The following is a 21,110-nucleotide window of genomic DNA, read 5'->3' on the forward strand; positions in this document are numbered from 1 at the left end:
TTTTGAAGAGAATCGTGAAAGGATTCTGTTGAGAACTTTGAAAGTATTCTGATGAGAATCCTGGGAAGATTCTGATAAGAAACCTGAGAGAATTTCAATGAGAATCCTGAAATAAGAACCACGGAAGCATTTTGAAGAAAAAAAATTGGCATCGATTCTGATGAAATGCTGAAAAGATTCTGATGAGACTCGTGAGAGGTCTGATGAGAACTTTGAAAGTATTCTGATGGGATTCTGGGAAGATTGTGATGAGGAACTTGAGTAAATTTTCTGCTGAGAGTTCGACTTTGTTTTCAATGATCAATGAAATATCGTTGGTAGTTCGACTGTAGTTCACGATGTTGATGATAGATTGGCTTTTCAGTCTTGCCAAATAAAAAACTGTTATTTTATATTGTCCAACGTTTCGGTCCGTTTGGGACCTTCCTCAGGGACTCAATTGTTACAGTTCTTTCGTTCTGGAAAATCGTTTAAAAAAATAGTTTTGATGAAAATTATGAGAGGATTCATATGAGAATCCTGATGTGGTTTTGTTGAGAATCCTTATGAGATTCTAACGAAAACCCTGAAATGATTCTGATAAACATCCTGGAAGGAATCTGATAAGCATTCTGGAAGGATTCTGATTAGAATCCTAGAATGATTCTGATAAAATTACTGGAACTACTCTGATGAAAAGTCGGCATCGATGCTGATGAAATTCTAAAAGGAATCTGATGAGAATCGTGAGAGGATTCTGATGATAGTTTTGAAAGTATTCGAGAAACCTGAAAGAACTTATTAAAGTTATTAAAAAAAAACCTGAAATGAGAACCATGGAAGTTTTCTGAGGAAAAATATGGAATGGTTTTGTTTAATATCATGAGATAATTCATATCCTGATGAGATTTTAATGAGAATCCTGATGAGATTATAACGAGAATCCTTATGAGATTTTTACGAAAATCCTGAAACGATTCTGATAAGTATCCTGGAATCCTGAAACGATTCTGATGAGAGATTGATAACGATGCTGAAGTAATCCTGAAAGGGTTCAGATGAGAATCGTGAGAGGATTCTGATGAAACTTTGGAAGGATTCTGATGAGCATTTTGAGGAGATTCTGATGAGAATGATGATAGAATTCTGATGAGAATCCTGAGAAGATTATGATGAGCATCCTACAATTTTGGATGAATTTTACTGATGAAAATTCCGAGATAATACTTAAGAGAATCCTGAGAGAATTTTGATCAGAATCCTACGCTGCTTCGGCTAAGAATCCTAATCCAGATTGTCCACAGTCTATCCAGATTGTCCACAGGTATTTGAATATTTGTGAATGCATTTGGAGGTGCAACTAATCCCCTACACAAAACTGGGTTCTGGGTTCGATTCCCGGTCGGTCCAGGATCTTCCCGTAATGGAAATTTCCTTGACTTCCCAGTGCATATAGTATCATCGTACCTGCCACACGATATACGAATGCGAAAATGGTAACTTTGCTCTCAGTAAATAACTGTGGAAGTGCTCATAAGAATACTAAGCTGAGAAGACGGCTCTGTCCCAGTGGGGACGTTAATGCCAAGAAGAAGAAGAAGAAGAAGAAGAAGATGTAGTAACTATGACACAATTAAGAGCAGCAATTGAGTGCAATTTTCGAATATTAAACGGCGTCATTGAAAAATTAGAATCATTAGTAGAACGTTTTGAATTTAAAGCAAATATTTGCTTAACATTATTGAAGAGTTTCTGGTGGATCTTCTTGATGCGGGATGCCTGAAAATAATCAGGAGTCAATAAGGAGGATATGCTGGTGGAATCAATTTAGGGAATCGTAATATCCCATGTCAGGACTTCTATAAATCGAATCTTTGGACATTTCCAATGTGGATTTTTTTCTAGCCGTCTACTGAACCCGTTACTCATGCAACAAATAGAACCAAGACGCATTTCCACATTGCTCACTGTGAAAGGTAAGAATGTACTCCACAATTAAACGTTCCATGCAAAATTGGTTCATAGGTTGTGTATAACGATCTCTTTTACGTGATTCTCGCGTATGAGGTCGATTGCCACCCCTGATGAAAATCCCGACTACGCTCATGCACAACCCCGTCTGTCACTCTCCCGGCTGTCATTTTCGGACCCAAGGAAAGCATCGGCGTCGATATATATAGAGTCTAGACTAGAGTATTTGAGCAGTAAAAGTGGCCATGCATCACCCCGCAATCCAGGAGACTCATGTAATTCAATGAGCTTTCTCAGGAAATATATATTAATTCCTAATTCCTGAAATTGAGTACCACCTCCGGAATCGCAAGCTCAATGTGACGGCAAATTGTCAAACGACATTGTCGTTCGTTCGTTCGTTCGTTCTACAGTTTCTCCCCTTTTCTTCTACTAGAAAACAGCCATGACGATTAAGTCAATTATCACATTTTTGTTGATTCACTCGCTCAATTACGTTCCAAGAAAGGGGAAAGACACTCTTGCTTACAATATTAATGATAGAACATCATCGCCTCCAGTTTTCCTTGCGGTCGGAAAAGTGTAGAAAGCGGCAAAAATCAATTGACTCTCATTAATGCCCTAATCTAATAGAGCTTATGAAAATGGAAATGATATTGAAAACGGTTTACTTTTCGTCTTTTTCCGTTCCGACCGTTTGAGGGAGCCCAATAACAGAGACAAGGGAGCGGGCAGCAATGGCTTACTTTCGAGCTGTGGTGTGGTATACGAATGGCATCATCATTGCCTGCTCCAGTTTCCGGAGGGAAGACCTAGCTGGATTCCGAGTCTAATAAATGTACCTCATTTCGGGCCGAACTTTCTCTTCAGCGCAGATAGTTTCGAACTATGTCGGTTAGTGTTCTAGCGAAAAGTTGCTCGTATCTAGTCATCGTGATGAGATGGAGTTTTCGTTGGAAGCTAATTAAAAATATGAGCGTGAATTTTCAGTCAATTATGAGATCGATTTCAACATTTAATTGCTGAGTCAAAATTGTTTTACGATAATTGAAATTGTACTTCAGAGAATGTAATTTTTCATAAAATCAAAGCTACTTACGTATCTGCAGGCTGAGGCAGTACACGGCTTGTGACGTCATTGCCCTGACGTCCAGGAACAATCTATTGCATACGGTGGTGAACTGCTGCTGCTGCCGTCACCATTCTCGGATCCCTTTTTAAACCTCGGATGAAGCTGTTTCCTCCAAGAGCTAGTGCAACGGCTTGGTTGGTCCTCCTGCAAGAGCGAAAGTCGAGAACAAATGGAAATAAATGAAACATCTTTACACCAGCGTGGCACTACAGTTCTACAGTGTGAAATCTAAATTATCGTTTCTTAGGCTTTCGCCACGCCATGCGAGCAAAAGTTTTCCGAAAAAATGGAAAACTATAGAAGCTGTAGCTCGTAATCAAAATCCTCCTTACCAGTGGAAATGCGCTAGGAGTGGAAGCCCTGTCAGATCTAGAGTCACTGATTAAGTTTTACAGCTCCAGTTTATAATGTTAATATTCAAAAGTGGAATTAAAAAAGTTTTTTGCCCAGCCTAGGCGGCAGTTGAGCTACTTGGCAGAGATTTATTTGTATGCGATACGAGCATGGTCTTCTAGAGAAAGTGCACGCTGTGAAGAAGGAAATTTTCACGTCATGCATTGTCGTCAACACGGACTAAGATTGATGGAACGCTTTGACGGGAGGTGAATATGAGCAATTCCCAAACAAGATGCAGTGCACAGATTTGCATTTGGGGTTACGTTGGAGAACAGAACCGGATCAGATTTAAATTCGGAGAGATCAGATCTCAGAAATCAGATACAGAAATTGGAAATCAGAAATCAGAAATCCGAAATCCGAAATCCGAAATCCGAAATCCGAAATCCGAAATCCGAAATCCGAAATCCGAAATCCGAAATCCGAAATCCGAAATCCGAAATCCGAAATCCGAAATCCGAAATCCGAAATCCGAAATCCGAAATCCGAAATCCGAAATCCGAAATCCGAAATCCGAAATCCGAAATCCGAAATCCGAAATCCGAAATCCGAAATCCGAAATCCGAAATCCGAAATCCGAAATCCGAAATCCGAAATCCGAAATCCGAAATCCGAAATCCGAAATCCGAAATCCGAAATCCGAAATCCGAAATCCGAAATCCGAAATCCGAAATCCGAAATCCGAAATCCGAAATCCGAAATCCGAAATCCGAAATCCGAAATCCGAAATCCGAAATCCGAAATCCGAAATCCGAAATCCGAAATCCGAAATCCGAAATCCGAAATCCGAAATCCGAAATCCGAAATCCGAAATCCGAAATCCGAAATCCGAAATCCGAAATCCGAAATCCGAAATCCGAAATCCGAAATCCGAAATCCGAAATCCGAAATCCGAAATCCGAAATCCGAAATCCGAAATCCGAAATCCGAAATCAGAAATCAGAAATCAGAAATCAGAAATCAGAAATCAGAAATCAGAAAATCAGAAATCAGAAAATCAAAATCCAGAAATCAGAAATCAGAAATCAGAAATCAGAAATCAGAAATCAGAAATCAGAAATCAGAAATCAGAAATCCGAAATCCGAAATCCGAAATCCGAAATCGAAATCCGAAATCAGAAATCAGAAATCCGAAATCCGAAATCCGAAATCCGAAATCCGAAATCCGAAATCCGAAATCCGAAATCCGAAATCCGAAATCCGAAATCCGAAATCCGAAATCCGAAATCCGAAATCCGAAATCCGAAATCCGAAATCCGAAATCCGAAATCCGAAATCCGAAATCCGAAATCCGAAATCCGAAATCCGAAATCCGAAATCCGAAATCCGAAATCCGAAATCCGAAATCCGAAATCCGAAATCCGAAATCCGAAATCCGAAATCCGAAATCCGAAATCCGAAATCCGAAATCCGAAATCCGAAATCCGAAATCCGAAATCCGAAATCCGAAATCCGAAATCCGAAATCCGAAATCCGAAATCCGAAATCCGAAATCCGAAATCCGAAATCCGAAATCCGAACCGAATCCGAAATCCGAAATCCGAAATCCGAAATCCGAAATCCGAAATCCGAAATCCGAAATCCGAAATCCGAAATCCGAAATCCGAAATCCGAAATCCGACCGAAATCCGAAATCCGAAATCCGAAATCCGAAATCCGAAATCCGAAATCCGAAATCCGAAATCCGAAATCCGAAATCCGAAATCCGAAATCCGAAATCCGAAATCCGAAATCCGAAATCCGAAATCCGAAATCCGAAATCATCCGAAATCCGAAATCCGAAATCCGAATCCGAAATCCGAAATCCGAAATCCGAAATCCGAAATCCGAAATCCGAAATCCGAAATCCGAAATCCGAAATCCGAAATCCGAAATCCGAAATCCGAAATCCGAAATCCGAAATCCGAAATCCGAAATCCGAAATCCGAAATCCGAAATCCGAAATCCGAAATCCGAAATCCGAAATCCGAAATCCGAAATCCGAAATCCGAAATCCGAAATCCGAAATCCGAAATCCGAAATCCGAAATCCGAAATCCGAAATCCGAAATCCGAAATCCGAAATCCGAAATCCGAAATCCGAAATCCGAAATCCGAAATCCGAAATCAGAAATCAGAAATCAGAAATCAGAAATCAGAAATCAGAAATCAGAAATCAGAAATCAGAATTAGAAATCAGAAATCAGAAATCAGAAATCAGAAATCAGAAATCAGAAATCAGAAATCAGAAATCAGAAATCAGAAATCAGAAATCAGAAATCAGAAATCAGAAATCAGAAATCAGAAATCAAAAATCAAAAATCAAAAAATCAGAAAATAGAAATCAGAAATCAGAAATCAGAAATCAGAAATCAGAAATCAGAAATCAGAAATCAGAAATCAGAAATCAGAAATCAGAAATCAGAAATCAGAAATCAGAAATCAGAAATCAGAAATCAGAAATCAGAAATCAGAAATCAGAAATCAGAAATCAGAAATCAGAAATCAGAAATCAGAAATCAGAAATCAGAAATCAGAAATCAGAAATCAGAAATCAGAAATCAGAATCAGAAATCAGAAATCAGAAATCAGAAATCAGAAATCAGAAATCAGAAATCAGAAATCAGAAATCAGAAATCAGAAATCAGAAATCAGAAATCAGAAATCAGAAATCAGAAATCAGAAATCAGAAATCAGAAATCAGAAATCAGAAATCAGAAATCAGAAATCAGAAATCAGAAATCAGAAATCAGAAATCAGAAATCAGAAATCAGAAATCAGAAATCAGAAATCAGAAATCAGAAATCAGAAATCAGAAATCAGAAATCAGAAATCAGAAATCAGAAATCAGAAATCAGAAATCAGAAATCAGAAATCAGAAATCAGAAATCAGAAATCAGAAATCAGAAATCAGAAATCAGAAATCAGAAATCAGAAATCAGAAATCAGAAATCAGAAATCAGAAATCAGAAATCAGAAATCAGAAATCAGAAATCAGAAATCAGAAATCAGAAATCAGAAATCAGAAATCAGAAATCAGAAATCAGAAATCAGAAATCAGAAATCAGAAATCAGAAATCAGAATCAGAAATCAGAAATCAGAAATCAGAAATCAGAAATCAGAAATCAGAAATCAGAAATCAGAAATCAGAAATCAGAAATCAGAAATCAAAGAAATCAGAAATCAGAAATCAGAAATCAGAAATCAGAAATCAGAAATCAGAAATCAGAAATCAGAAATCAGAAATCAGAAATCAGAAATCAGAAAATCAGAAATCAAATCAGAAATCAGAAATCAGAAATCAGAAATCAGAAATCAGAAATCAGAAATCAGAAATCAGAAATCAGAAATCAGAAATCAGAAATCAGAAATCAGAAATCAGAAATCAGAAATCAGAAATCAGAAATCAGAAATCAGAAATCAGAAATCAGAAATCAGAAATCAGAAATCAGAAATCAGAAATCAGAAATCAGAAAGCAGAAATCAGAAATCAGAAATCAGAAATCAGAAATCAGTTTCCGATTATACATTTCCACTTACTTTTTTCAATTTCCATTTACAACTCAAAATTGATGATTTCCTATTTCTGTATCTATTCCCAATGAATTATTTTTAATTTCAAATTTCTAAATTTCAATTTCCAATGTACAATTTTCCAATCCACCATATTTCCAATTTTGATTTTCCAATGTGTATTTTTAGACGATCGATTTCCGTTTTCTGATCAATTATTTCCAATCTGGAACACTCAATTTTCAATTGTAGATTTTCGGTTTTTAATTTGCGATTTATGATTTCATTTTTCGGAACCCAAATTTTGATTTTTTCATAGTAAATCTTCAATCAGAAATCGTTCATCATATATTCCAACACAACAGAAATCAGATAATCAGAAACGGATATGGAAAATTGCAAATCAAGCATCACAAATCGCCAAGTTCGATTTCGATTTCAATTCGTATACAATTTTACTTTAAAAATATTCTATGTACAATGTTTAATATACAACAAAATGTTTGAGACCCAGTAATGAAAGTAGCGAATTTCATGACAAGACTGGAAACGACCCTGCCCGAATCTCCCAGAGAATATGCTAAATAAGCTCCATTACAACCGGAGTTTACTGCCACCTGCCGACGAAAGCAAAATGTCAATGAAGTGAAGAATGTGCTAAATACCTGCCCTCCCTCAAACTTCCCAGAAAGCTGCAGAACTGCGGGGATATCTGTTGCATGAAGTCATAAATCTTGTGCCACCTTCGTGGCAACACTTTGTCGGAGGCTGCAAGAAAAGTCCGATCCTTCCCGCTCGGGGCCGCCGATGTCAGTCTCGAAATGTGTTAATGTAAGACGTGTTAAACATTTCCTTTCCACCCCGGTTTTAACCCAAATTCAGAATTCATTTATCATGAGGTACTCATCTTTTCTCCATTTTTCCACAGCGGCTGTCACGCTGAGGACGAGCAGCCCACTCAAACCACTCTAAGCCAGCCCAGGGTGGAAAAACAATTCTTCTTCTCTGCATCATCGTCTTGACTCTTGCGGCGGCGGCTCCCATCTTGCCCTCGCGTTGTGTAACGACCGTTTATCATTCTTCCGATGTTGAACTTCTCTTCCTACTTTGGGTAGGCAGCGATCCCGATTAGAAGAGCAAAGCAGAATTGTAACAATTGGTGTTTTTTTTGCAACAGAGTTTCTTATAAAATAAGCTAATAAGTTGTTCAAATAGCAAATATTAAAAAAAAAAAAAAATACTGCCTGTGATGAAATTACAACAAATATTGATACGATTATTTCAAAATTATTACACACTAGTGGTCCCGGCAAACTTCGTCTTGCCATCAAGTAGGCTGTTGATTAATAATGCGCTGTCTCCCATACAAAGTGTCAGTTTAGTTTTCTCCCGTTTTTCGGCTTTTCTGTAGACTTTCCTAAACTTTTTCTTCACACAAACACGTCGGAGCTCTTGAAGAATGGGGCGGTGAAAGAATTATTCAAATCCCTTGCCCCATTTGCAAGCCATTTCGTGACATACAAACACCACTCCATTTTTATTTATATAGATTTAGCAACGTATAACACTTAGAGCAAAAACTCGTCTCGAGTCTAGAACACGACACTGAAGACGGCCTTAAAGTTGAGGTCGAAATACGCGTATCTTTCAAAGGATACAAACTCTAGTGGCATTAAATGGTAAAGTACTAAATTCGTTTTTTTCATCTACTTAATTTAGGTAAATTTTAACTCTTTTTTAATGAATTATTTTTAAAAGTGTTTTTCTATTTTTAGAATATCGTAAAAGTTGAAGCAATTCGTCATTAATAGGTTAGTTCACAAAGGAAGTGCCCAGACAACCAGAAATCGCATGGAAGTTAACGTTACAACTCGTTTATTCATACTAATTACATCAAACCCGCTAAACACCGTGCATAAACTCGTCAGATTGATGACCTTCCTCGCATAAAACACTTCTTTTCTGAGTTCACTTGTACACTCGTACAAAAAAAAATCGGATCACTCCGTAGCAGCTGTCAAATCAATATTTGTTATCATAAGTTAAGTCGGATAAGATCACAGGTTAGTTTGGTAGAAAATTTATACACTCGCATTGTATGTTATTATTCATCACATAATATATGCACGCATATCGCCTCCACTTTTGTACGTAGAAGGCCTTTTCGCGACATCTTTTAAGTGAAATGTTGCACATACAAAGCCAGGTGATTTCGTTATACGTACATTTTGGTTGTCTGGGTGGTGCATCTCATCATAGGTACCACCATGATCAGCTCATGTACTGATTTTTATACCAGATGTCGGGTCCGAGTCAGGTCGATAACGGACTTATGTCAGATTGACATCAAGTTGAAGTCGGATCAGTGTCAGGTCAAAATGTAGTTGGGTAGAAATTTGAGAATATCTCTCACTTATCGCTCTTTGAAATAATCATGATCCGCTGCACATAATGAGAGCCTGTTTATCGTCTGCTGATACAGTAGATTATATTGGTGGGATAACAATTCATGATCAAAAGCCATCTAAATAAGCTCCGAACCTGGGGGCACTATTGCTATAGGATGTTCGAGGATTGTTTATCATGCCAGTAAAGTAAAACACCTACCGCCAATGTTGAGCCAGAAAAATAGGTTTTACCATCGCTCTGTCTTTGGGGCTCTCCTTCGTTGGTGCTGTTTATCAAGCTTGTTACAGCTAGCGAAACATTGCCAATCATAAACCGATGCAGATGCGATGTTTTCTACGCTTGCTTTTATCGTGCTTCGAAATTAATTGAGAACGAATTCTGCAATGCCTGAGCCCTTCTCTTCTGTATCATTCATAAATATCAACAGTTGAAATGATTTGGCTTTTAGTTTCGTCATGTCTTCCTGATCGGGATGGGCGAACAGTTAGAGCTACTAGAAGAAGGGGCCAAAATGTTGCTTGCCAAAGCTCGACCAAAGTGCAGAGGCTTTAGTAAATCACTTTTGGGACTTTGCAGTGTGCTTTCCGTTGCTCACGTCAAACTTGGTCCTTTGGAGGCCGTTCTGCATTATTCACAATCTATGGGTTGGATGGCGGTGCAAACCTAGAATAGGATCACGAAATCAAGATTACGCACAATTTAACCTTCCTTGGTCCGTAACAAAAAGTAACAAATTAAGCTACCTCTTTTGACCCGAAAATTCGAATGACTCGCAAAAATCAGTGTGTTAACATCCCTAAGGTAACTGCGGTATGTGAGATGTCCAAATTTTGTACAATATTGGTCTCAGATTACTGCCTTCAGGGACACCATCTCTTACATGTAGTCTTTTAGAAGTGGTGTTCTGATAATTCATCTGTAGTATACCAGAATCTGACATATTACTTTGAACAATTTCAAAAATGCATGTTGATGTTAAACAGTTTAGTGTATTAGGCAACTATGCAGCAATGAAAGTATATTCATACAGCTGTGTTCCAACAGAAATATCTAAAGTTTCAAAAACTTTGGTTTCAAATGACATATGTTGAAGTTTCATACACCTAAGTGAATGAGGATAGCAACTCCATCAAGTAGATCATTACGATAAACAAAAAAGATCTCTTTTGAGTTTAGATTCAGGTTTCAAATAAGATTCAGCAATAACTGCTATATGTATGTTATTAGCTGTTTAAAAACTGGATAGCTCGTCCTCTTTACAGTTAACCCTTCAAAACCCGAGACGAATCTTGATTTAATATAAATGGAATAAAAATCGTGGACACGATGGGTCCAAAATTGGCATCAAACGAATATCTCTGCCTAGGGTACGGACCTGGTGTAGTGGTTATAACACACGCCTCTCGTGCCGAGGACCTGAGATCGAATCCCATCCCCGAGATAATAAAGTTAGCTTAGTATAATGAAGTTGTAGTGACAACTTCCTTTGAAAGGGAAGTAAAGCCGTTGGTCCCTAGATGAACTAGCCCAGGGCTAAAAATCTCGTTAATAAAGACAGAAAAAAAATAATAGCTCTGCCTTGGGCAAAGTTATTCAGCAGATCAAGGGCTATCATCTGCTAGTAGCGACAAATTTTATTCATTCATCTGTAACTCAAAATTCTTATCATCTAGAAAGTTGATGTCTTCGGCAAAATTGTTCAGCAAATCAAGGACTGAATGTATCCGCTTGGTGGCGCTACAAATTTTAATCAATCGTCAGTATCTCAAGATCCTTATCAGCTAGAAGGTTGGTGTCTTGGGCAAAGCTGTTCAGCAGATTGAGAACTATATGTCGGTAAAGAGTCTAATCGGTAATTCATCCGCTGGGTGGCGCTAGTAAACATAAATCTTCAATCTTCACTACCTGTAGATCCTTATCAGATAGGAGGTTGGTGTCTTCGGCAAGAATGTTCAGCACTCAAACTTATCAACCAAAAGGTTGCTGTCATCGGCATAGCTATTCAGCAGATCAAGGACTGTCTGGCGGTGAAGAGTCCGATTGAGAATTTTCCCGCTAGGTGGCGCAAATGACAAATTTTCTGTAAGGATAAAAAACTGATCCCCAAATCATGATTTACAAATCATGAAATTCATAAATTGGTTAGGTCATAATATCAGGATCACAAATCATGGTTCCTGAAGTAATAATCATGATTCTTCATAAGCGTAACATCCAGTGTGGAAACACTAAGCGATGCACTTTTCTTCAGCTCATTCGTATGGATCACTCTTAATTCAAGATTGTGATTGAGTGGTAGGATACGTGGCTATCAATCAGAAAATTCTTGGCTCGAATCTCAGTGAATACTTTTTTTTATTTTGTCGATCATTAACGGATTCGCGACTCAGCATTTTTGGCATTTTAATCGTGATTCCAAGCAATCAGCAACAGAAACCTAACGCTTGTGTTGCGTTACGGCAATCTGACTCATGATAGCATGAGTTCAAATCATGGTGTTTTTTCATAAGCTGAAATCACTCTGAAATCATGAGTCATAATCTTGTTTTTGGATTCTGATTTCTACCCGTGTGCAATCGTCTGTATCTCAAGATCTTTTTGACTTCGGCAAAGAGGGCTATCTGCAGATAAAAAAATGACGCCAATGTAAGGCCGACCAGAACGAATTACCAATGCGTTACTTGAACAGTTATGAAGTGTACCTCATACCAGGAAAAATAAAACCAACTTTCAATATGGCCTTTAAAACTCAATATAATTATTATTGAGAGATAATTGTAGCGCAATCTATCAAATTACTACTCAATAAGGTTCCACCGTTAGACAGGAACCTTTAATTTTCCAGTACTTCGAGATACTGGAGATTGAAAAAAAATGTTACTAGCCCCCCCTAATGGATGTATTGCTCATCAGAATTTCCACCATAACATATCCTGTAATCTGTTGAACTGCTTGGCCGAAGACACCAACTTCCTATCTAATAAGGATCTCGAGATAAAGAACATTGATGATTTATTTTTACCAGCGCCACCTAGATTGCCGAAGGCTCCAACCATCTAGCTGATAAGGATCTTGAGCAACAATACTGTTGCATATTGTTGCTGATTTTTGAGAAGTTATAATTTCTGATCGACCGTACAATGGCCTTAATCTGACGAATATCTTAGCCGAAGACACCTTGAGGTAGGGAAGATTGAAGATTTATTTTTACTAGCGCCAGCTAGCGGATGAATTTCCAATCAGACTATTCACCGCCAGATAGCGTTTGATCTGCTGAACAGCTTTGCGGAAGACATCAACCTTCTAGTTGATAAATTCTCAATCCGATTTTTCATCTCCAGAAAGCCTTTAATCTACTGAATATCTTTGCCGAAGATACCAATGCTCAAGTTGATAAGGATCTTGAACAGTGAGGCGGGAAGTGGGTAGGAGATGTACTATGCACAAAAATACCTGGGTAGGACAGTCAATGGATTGTCCTACCCACTATTGATAAAAAAACACGAGATTATCAGAATGTAACTCGATCAACGTCGTACTTATTATCATAAGGTATGAAAGACAAAGTTTTTTCATGGTATTCTCGTGCTTAGTAGAGCGCGAAGAATGGTTTGTGCATGATCACCAGAAAATTTGGATCGCGTGGAGAATGATTGAGAAGTAATTCTTGAGATGTTTCTGGAACATCCATGGAGAGTTAACAGAAGTTTATTGAAGAATCCTTGGACGAAGTAATAGATTAGGCCGCATCGCGTTATACACAGCACGAATGTGATGGTGCTAAACGTGCAATTACTCTTGATATAAACTATCAAAGCATTACTGAATCTCTTGACGACTTTCAGAGCAATTCCTATAGTACTCCTAGAGTACACTCTCTAGAAATTCTTGGCTGTTTCAGAATTGACGTAGAGATTCCTGATAATAATTCCTAGTTTATTCTTGAAAATTCATTTCTATTCCTATTGATATATTGTAGCATAATTTATAAAAATATTTAAAGCAGATTAATGACGATTTGTTGAACGATTTTTTTTTTTGCAGAAAGCATCTTCAGTTTCTTCTGGAAACTTTTGCGATTAGCCGGGTCAAATACACAAATTCACAGAAATTATTGCTGTTCATCCATTTGTTATTTAGAAAAAGATGAGATAATTAGAATAACGAATAAACAAATTTGTTTAATGAAATTGATTAAAGAAGGATATGAATATAATGGACAGGGATGGTAACTGGATTCTTTTTAGAGACTTGGTCTCTATTTTAGTGCAAGTCTATAAAAAATGGAAGGTACCTAAAATAACTATTTCATCCAAAACAGCGTCTAAGTTTTCTTTTTTGATTCTTGAATCTTGATGCAAAATTGTACTGGCTCCAAAGAAACCTTTAGTGAGTATAATGGATTTTACAGACTCTTAGAGAATTTCGTCTCAGATTCCCCGATGCTAGGAGAATTTCTCCAGAAAATTCTTGAGAACTCCAAAGCTACTAAATCCAGCAATTTCCTCTGGTATTACTTTGATTTTTCTAACAAAACTATCCTAGAATTGCCTTCAGATTTTTTTCACTATTTCGAATTCTTCAGATGTTATTCTAGGATATCTTCCAAAGATTTCTACAGAATTTCTTCTGCGAAAATCCACAAAACTTTTTTGTAAGTAGGGTGCCGGTACCAATGGTTTTTATGTACCAGTAGATTGGACTATGGCATAAACCGTACATTTTTCGATAAAAATGACATGTGTTATTTATGGTGGATAGATCGCCTCTAGTTTATTCGACTTGCCAAATTTCAACTTTTTATTCTATCAAAAAGTCATATAAATAATTAAATTTAAGTAAAAAATTTGCACCCTTGCACCAATAGTTGCCGTCGTGTTCCAGTAGTGGATCAACAGAAAGAAGCAGTTTTTAAAATGGATGTATAAAAATGAAGAAAAGTCTCAGAGACGATCTTTATGCTTCATTCGAAAGATATTAGTTGCTGTTCCGAGGGACTAATGTTAAACCTATATAGGCTTACCAGATGGTATCCCTTGGGAGGACATGTCCTCCTTTTTCATCACATTTCCTCCCGTCCTCCTTTGGACTGGAAATGTCCTCCTTTCTCAAAGTGAGCACATATAATATTTGAAATCCATTCATATAATTTCCTTCTCTATTAGTTCACATATTTCAGCATTTCTATTTTGAATAAACTCTGTTCAAGCTGTAAGAATCAGGATAAAACGAGAGTTCACCACGTTTTAAACGCTTGTTTGGTCAAATTTTTCGATTCGTTGTTTTTTATAAAAATATCAACATGTTTACAGCATTTTATTTTTTGTTCGTAATTTTTGTTAGATAACAATACTTTAGAATAGTTTTCGAAATATTGTAGATACCGTGCACCCCCGCTAATTTGAACGGTACCTCATGCAAACCATCGGGGCTCATTTTTAATTTGAACATCTAGTCGCCCTAGAAACGTGTTTCTGGTTACCTCTTTCACTGTTTTGTTTTGATTCTGCACTCCGTTCCACAGCGTTCCATTTCACTTTACTCTGTTCCATGAGCTAAATGACGTTTGAACCATTTTTAATCTGAACGATGTGCAAATCAGCGGGGTACAGATTAAAAAGTGTTCAGATTAAATGTGGTCAAACCAACGGGGGTACCCGGTAGTATGTATGTTTTACTCCGAACTTAAGCACACCTAACATATAGGGATAGGTAGCCCTAGTTTTCTTTTTGGCTTCGTTTGTCCACCTTGTCTCCTCGGAGTACGTTTGTTCGTACCGTTAACACTTTGCTGAACAACAACATGTAAACCTAAACCTTATCTTTTCCATATTTTTAGATATAAACCGCGAGTTTCACAGTTCCTCAAAACTGACATAGATTACTAAGAAGCAATTATGAATTTGTATGAAATTCAATTGAATTCTGGACCGTTATACAGGGGATAGGCAAAATGATTGAGATAGGCAAAATTTTGCCCAAATTCAAATGCTTATAACTTTATGAAAAATGGATGAAATTGGATGCATCTGGAAGCAGTCGACGGCAAATTCGGTCCAGTTTTAGGAACTTCCTTGGCCATGCATATTGGCCACTGGACACCGGAGATGTTCCGGATTTTCTGAGGTCATGTCCAAATGTCATTTTTTCTGTCGCTTGTATTTTTGTGTGGTGTAAAGTTAGATAGATGTTTGCAATTTTCCTAGAAACTAGAACTAATAGGAAGTTGAATGCCACCGGACGCATTAAGATTGGTTGGAAATCTTCAGAAATATGACCATTTCCGTAAAACTGGTTCCGGAAAGCATGGTCAGTCATGTTTGTATTTCCAATCATGTAAATATTATCCGGAGCTATATCCAAGCGGACACCAACCTTAAAAATGATGTTTCCTGCAGCGTATTCAGAACCATTAGATGCACAGACCACTCTATAGAACGTTTCAGGTGCCCTGGGGGAAGTGGTCAATTAGGAACATATCCGGAACCATATCAATATGGGCATCAAACTTCATTATTTTCAAAGGTTATGCTTTCCGAAGCATTTCCAGCATCACCGGTTGCCATAACCACTTTATAGTAGGTTCCAGGTGCCCCGGGGGATGTGGCCAATTTGGAACATGTCCGTTCATCTGTTTAGAATCACATTCTACCATAAACAGGAAGATCCATGTGACTTGGAAAATGGCGAGCATTTTCAGAACCACAAGATATAATAATCACTCTATAGTATATTCCAGGGGCTCCTAGAGATGTGGCCAACTCGAAACATGACCTCATCCCCCAGGGCCCATGGAACCTACTATACAGTGGTCATATAAATAAGTTGCGCTGTAAATACTTCTATTAGCATCACCTTCAAAAATCTTGATGTTTTTACCCATATTGATGTGTTTTCGGGCATGTTTTGAATTGGCCACATCCCTGGGGCACCTGGAATCTACTATAAAGTGGTCATGGCAGCCGGTGGTGCTGGAAATGCTTTGGAAAGCATAACCTTTGAAAATCATGAAGTTTGATGCCCATATTGATATGGTTCCAGATATGTTCCTAATTGACCACTACCCCCAGGGCACCTGGAACCTTCTATAGAGTGGTCTGTGCATCTAATGGTTCTGAATACGCTGCAGGAAACATCATTTTTAAGGTTGATGTCCACTTGGATATAGCTCCGGATAATATTTACATGATTGGAAATACAAACATGACTGACCATGCTTTCCGGAACCAGTTTTACGGAAATCGTCATATTTCTGAAGATTTCCAACCAATCTTAATGCGTCCGGTGGCATTCAACTTCCTTTTAATTCTAGTTTCTAGGAAAATTGCAAACATCTATCTAACTTTACACCGCACAAAAATACAAGCGACAGAAAAAATGACATTTGGACATGACCTCAGAAAATCCGGAACATCTCCGGTGTCCAGTGGCCAATATGCATGGCCAAGGAAGTTCCTAAAATTGGACCAAATTTGCCGTCGACTGCTTCCAGATGCATCCAATTTCATTCATTTTTCATAAAGTTATAAGCATTTGAATTTGGGCAAAATTTTGCCTATCTCAATCATTTTGCCTATCCCCTGTACCTAGTGGCTCTTGAGCCTGTTGAATGAAATCTAAGTAATCAGAAATATCCTGAATGTTACAATCTCAATATAACTACTACCCTGAATTTCTGTACAAAATTCTGGCTAATGAATTATTTGTGGTTATGGTGAATTCGGGGATATTGAGTTTGGTGTGATAAAAATCAGATTTAATACGGGTTGGTGTCGTCTTGGGATGTTAGAGAAGAATCAATGGCATCTGCGTCAGCATACTTAACAGAAGATCGTGTTGTCAATCTCCGGACCATGTTTTACGCAAAAAGTTTTAAAGTTTCATGAAACATGCTCTACAGTTCCAAGGACGTGGCCAGAGCATCTCACGATCTTGAAACAAATAAATGTCCTCCGTTTTCAAAGCCAGTTACAGGAAATGTCCTCCTTTCCAAAATTTCCATCTGGTAAGCCTAAACCTATACAAAAATTACCATTTTGTTCAAAATTCCTTGGATCATTCTTGAACCTCTACTACTAGAGCACTAGCGCAACTACTGGAACACGTGTACCAATAATGGCTCAAGCGATTTTATGTTAAAAAATAAGTTTTATCACTCTTTTTATATTTTTCCTATAAAGTACAGGTTGAAATTTTTCTGTTGATCTCTGTGAAGGCTTTTCGTTATATTGTTATTTTGTTATGAATTTTTATAGATTAGGTAGTCTACTAATGGCACCGGCACCCCATATGAGTTTGAGGGTTTTTAATAAAGAAACTCTACAATAATTCTTCCGCTTGTTCATGTAGATACCTTCAAGAATTCATCCACGTTTCCTCCCAGAAATCCAAAATTCGTCGTTTTTCCTAGGAATTATTCCAGCAAGTATTCCAGTATTACTCTTGCTATTGTACTAAACATTTCTTATGAAGTTTCTCAAAAAATTCCCATGTAATCTTTAAAAGTTTATTTAAGTTTTCACACCAGTTAATTCTTCAGCAACTTTCCCAATAATTCCTCCGATCATTCCTACAAAAATAGAGATTCTGTTCAATGTTTTTCAAGGAATTTCTTTAGAAAATTCTACGAATAGTATTCCCAAGATGCGAGTTATTTTTTTCATAGTTGTAGCGCAGAATAACAGACGTCACACTCTCATCATTGTCCATCGACCACCTTTTTAACGGTCGATATATGTTCTCTCGACTATGATTTTGATCGCGATTTGTTCTAAGTGTTACGCCTATTGGTAGCAAATTATCTAGAAAATTTTCATAAAATTCCTCAAGAGTCCAGCATTTATTTTAGCGATCCTTGTTAATTATGGGTGTTTTTAAAACATACAAAGGTTTATCAGGATTTTATTTTAAAATACCACACTGATTTATTTTTTCAGAAATATTTATTTGGTCTTTCCTTGAAAAATCCATGAAAAAAATGTTCAAGACTTACTCGAGAAAAACTCAAAGCATTACTGGAGGAATCTTAGAAAGGATCTCTTAAGCAATTGCTTGTTGAAATCATATAATAATCCTTACACACAAATCACACTACGGTGAATTTCACCGTAATCTCAACAGCTGAACAGTACGGTGAAATAAAACACCGTATTTCGTCGGAATTTAAAGGATTACGGTGATTTTTTACCGAATACTGTAAAAATTTACCGTACTCCGTTCATTTATTTCATCGAACTGTTCAGCTGTTGAGATTTCACAGGAATCCGTAAAAATAACTTAAGTGTGTACAGACAATTTAAAAGGAAATTCCAAGAAATTTCTGGAGAAGCAATTGGTTGATTTATAGAATACGTTTGGAGGATGTTTCATGGAAATTGATGAATGAATCACTGCATATAATCTTGGAGAAGTTAGAATTCAAAGATTTGTCGGAGAAATACCATCTCTGTGGTTCTCCTAGGGAAAACCCTCGTTGAATTCTTGAGGTGCTCTATGTTTTTAGTCTCTTTTTTCTGGAAATGTCTTATTTCCTATATTTTAGGCCATGCCATGTAACGACAAAAAACATGGTAACGACTGGCAAGAAAATGAGGAGGTTATAAGCAAAGGGGTGTCAGTGATTAATGCCTAGTTTTAAAAACATCTACTTTGAAGTTTTTTCATCAAATCTTTGAAGTTTTTTCATTCAAATTTTATGGGAGTCAAAATACAAGTCTTTTAAGGATTTTGTTATTTTTTCTGTTGAGCGAAAAAATTATCTAAAAATATTACTAGAACGCTTAGAAATAGTAGAATTTCCTCAACTCTACTAAAAACTACCAAATTGTCACTTACACCTTTTTGCGATTGTGCCCCTCAGTAACTTTCAATTTCCAGTCCAGAGTTAAAATTTATCTTAGCTTCACTGTATACAAAATATTTTCCATCGTTTGTCCTACCCATGGTTGTGAAAGTGGACGCGCCTCTGATCTTGAGGTAGTGAAAATTGAAAATTTATTTTTACTAACGCGACCTAGCGGATGAATTTTGCATTTGACTCTTTACCGCCAGATAGCCCTTAATCTGCTGAACAGCTTTGCCGAAGACAGCAACCATCTAGCAGATAATGATCATTAGATACAGACGATTGAAGAAAATTTGTGACTAGCGCCTGCTAGCGGAAGAATTCCCAATCAGACTCCTCACCACCAGATAGCCCTGTTCTGAACAACTTTACCGAAGGATGATGAGGATTTTGAGATATAGATGAATTAAGAGAAAGTGTCATCAGATTTCTCATCACCAGATAAATCTTGATCTGCTGAATAACTTTACCGAAAACGTCAACCTTCTAGCATTTTTGGATGTTAAGATATCCGAACAAACCGCATTTACTTCTAAAAAAATGTTATATTATATGATTTATTGGTCTCTGAATTGTGGCCTTTAAAAACTTCAAGGTTCGTCTCGGGCTTTTGAGGGTTCAAAAAACGAGCATTCCATTCCAATATATTCAAAAAAAATATTGGGATCCGTTAGATAAACGTATATTAATAATATATTTATGAATTTTACTCCAACTTAGACTGCTTCAGCTTTATTAGTGGTTTTGAACATTGCAATAATCATTTCATTCAATTGTTCATTTAAAAATCAAAATCAGAGGGAGACATATTACTAGAAGTAGATTAATTTTCTGTTGAGATTATTCATTGATGAAGAGACCGAATTGAAATCACCTGCGGCGACTTGAGCATGGGTATTTCCTATTGATTTGAAACTATTGCAACAATTGTCTATAGGAAGCAAATTTGGAGGGAGAAGCTAAAATTAGCTACGGCAACATTCGCATAGGAACTTCCTTGGGTATTATTCGAAATTCGAATTATTACCCGACTGAAGAAAATGCGCTTTACCTGATGGGTATGATTATTAAGCAAGCATTCGTTAACTGAAAAATTAGAATTGTTGAAGATTCTGCCTGGGAAATTCCGGCTACGAACAACAATGCCTTTCATCTGCCTGGTACGAACCTCAACGATTTGTTTGCGGGAAGGTCAATCCCAAAAGTAAGACTCGTGGTTGCTCCCGCAATTTGTGCAGACAAACTTTTTGGTATCTTCCTTCATAGGACTGACCTCCGTAGCGTGAGAAGAACCTCTGCAAATCATGCATTTAGCACCCATGCGGAAATATTTTTCTACAATAACCTCACTTTCAGCACTGACGGCACCAGTGGATTTTGTTCCGAATGAGCCGATCGAACCATATTCAGATAGTGTAACAGTTCGTGAACCATAACAGTTCGTGGCACATTGCAATCGGAGAGCCCTACGAATGTAAACATTCACTTTCTTGTTCGGTACGTGGCGCGAGAGCGTTCAAGAACAACAACTCTCACAGACTACACTGCCCATAAAGGCATAACTGTCCCATATGGAAAAAGTAGGCATTGAGAAAATAGCGCTCAAAGTTTGAAGTTTGCCTTCTCACACAAATTTTCATAATTTTCTAGTAAATTTCTCAAGCCATATTCATTGAATACAACCGTAAAGATGATTCATTGATGATCAGCAAAAAATAAAAACATGAACATAATTCACGTTTTTCAGATGCTATTTGGGTTGAAAGTTCATATAGAGACTCTTATGCCCTTATTTTCCAATATGGGACTGTATTAACTTCAAATTTTTCCCCAACATTTTCAAACAAAATGTTTTAATTCTTATGTGCATAGTAAAGTATATGTTAT

The 21,110-nt window shown here is 37.3% G+C and overlaps 1 protein-coding gene across 11 annotated transcripts in view; it reads right to left on the reverse strand.

Moving 5' to 3' along the window:
* Nucleotides 1–21,110, reverse strand: part of LOC5577064 (calmodulin-binding transcription activator 1) — a 616,782-nt gene that overhangs the window by 496,269 nt on the left and 99,403 nt on the right. For all 11 annotated transcript variants that reach the window (XM_021840664.1, XM_021840660.1, XM_021840663.1 and 8 more), the window contains exon 3: nt 3,050–3,226. In XM_021840664.1, coding sequence (XP_021696356.1) covers nt 3,050–3,089 — 40 coding nt within the window. In that variant the 5' untranslated portion in view covers nt 3,090–3,226. The remainder of the gene's footprint in view (nt 1–3,049; nt 3,227–21,110) is intronic.

The sequence above is a fragment of the Aedes aegypti genome, chromosome 2, assembly GCF_002204515.2.
Source record: "Aedes aegypti strain LVP_AGWG chromosome 2, AaegL5.0 Primary Assembly, whole genome shotgun sequence".
NCBI classification, from domain to species: domain Eukaryota; kingdom Metazoa; phylum Arthropoda; class Insecta; order Diptera; family Culicidae; genus Aedes; species Aedes aegypti.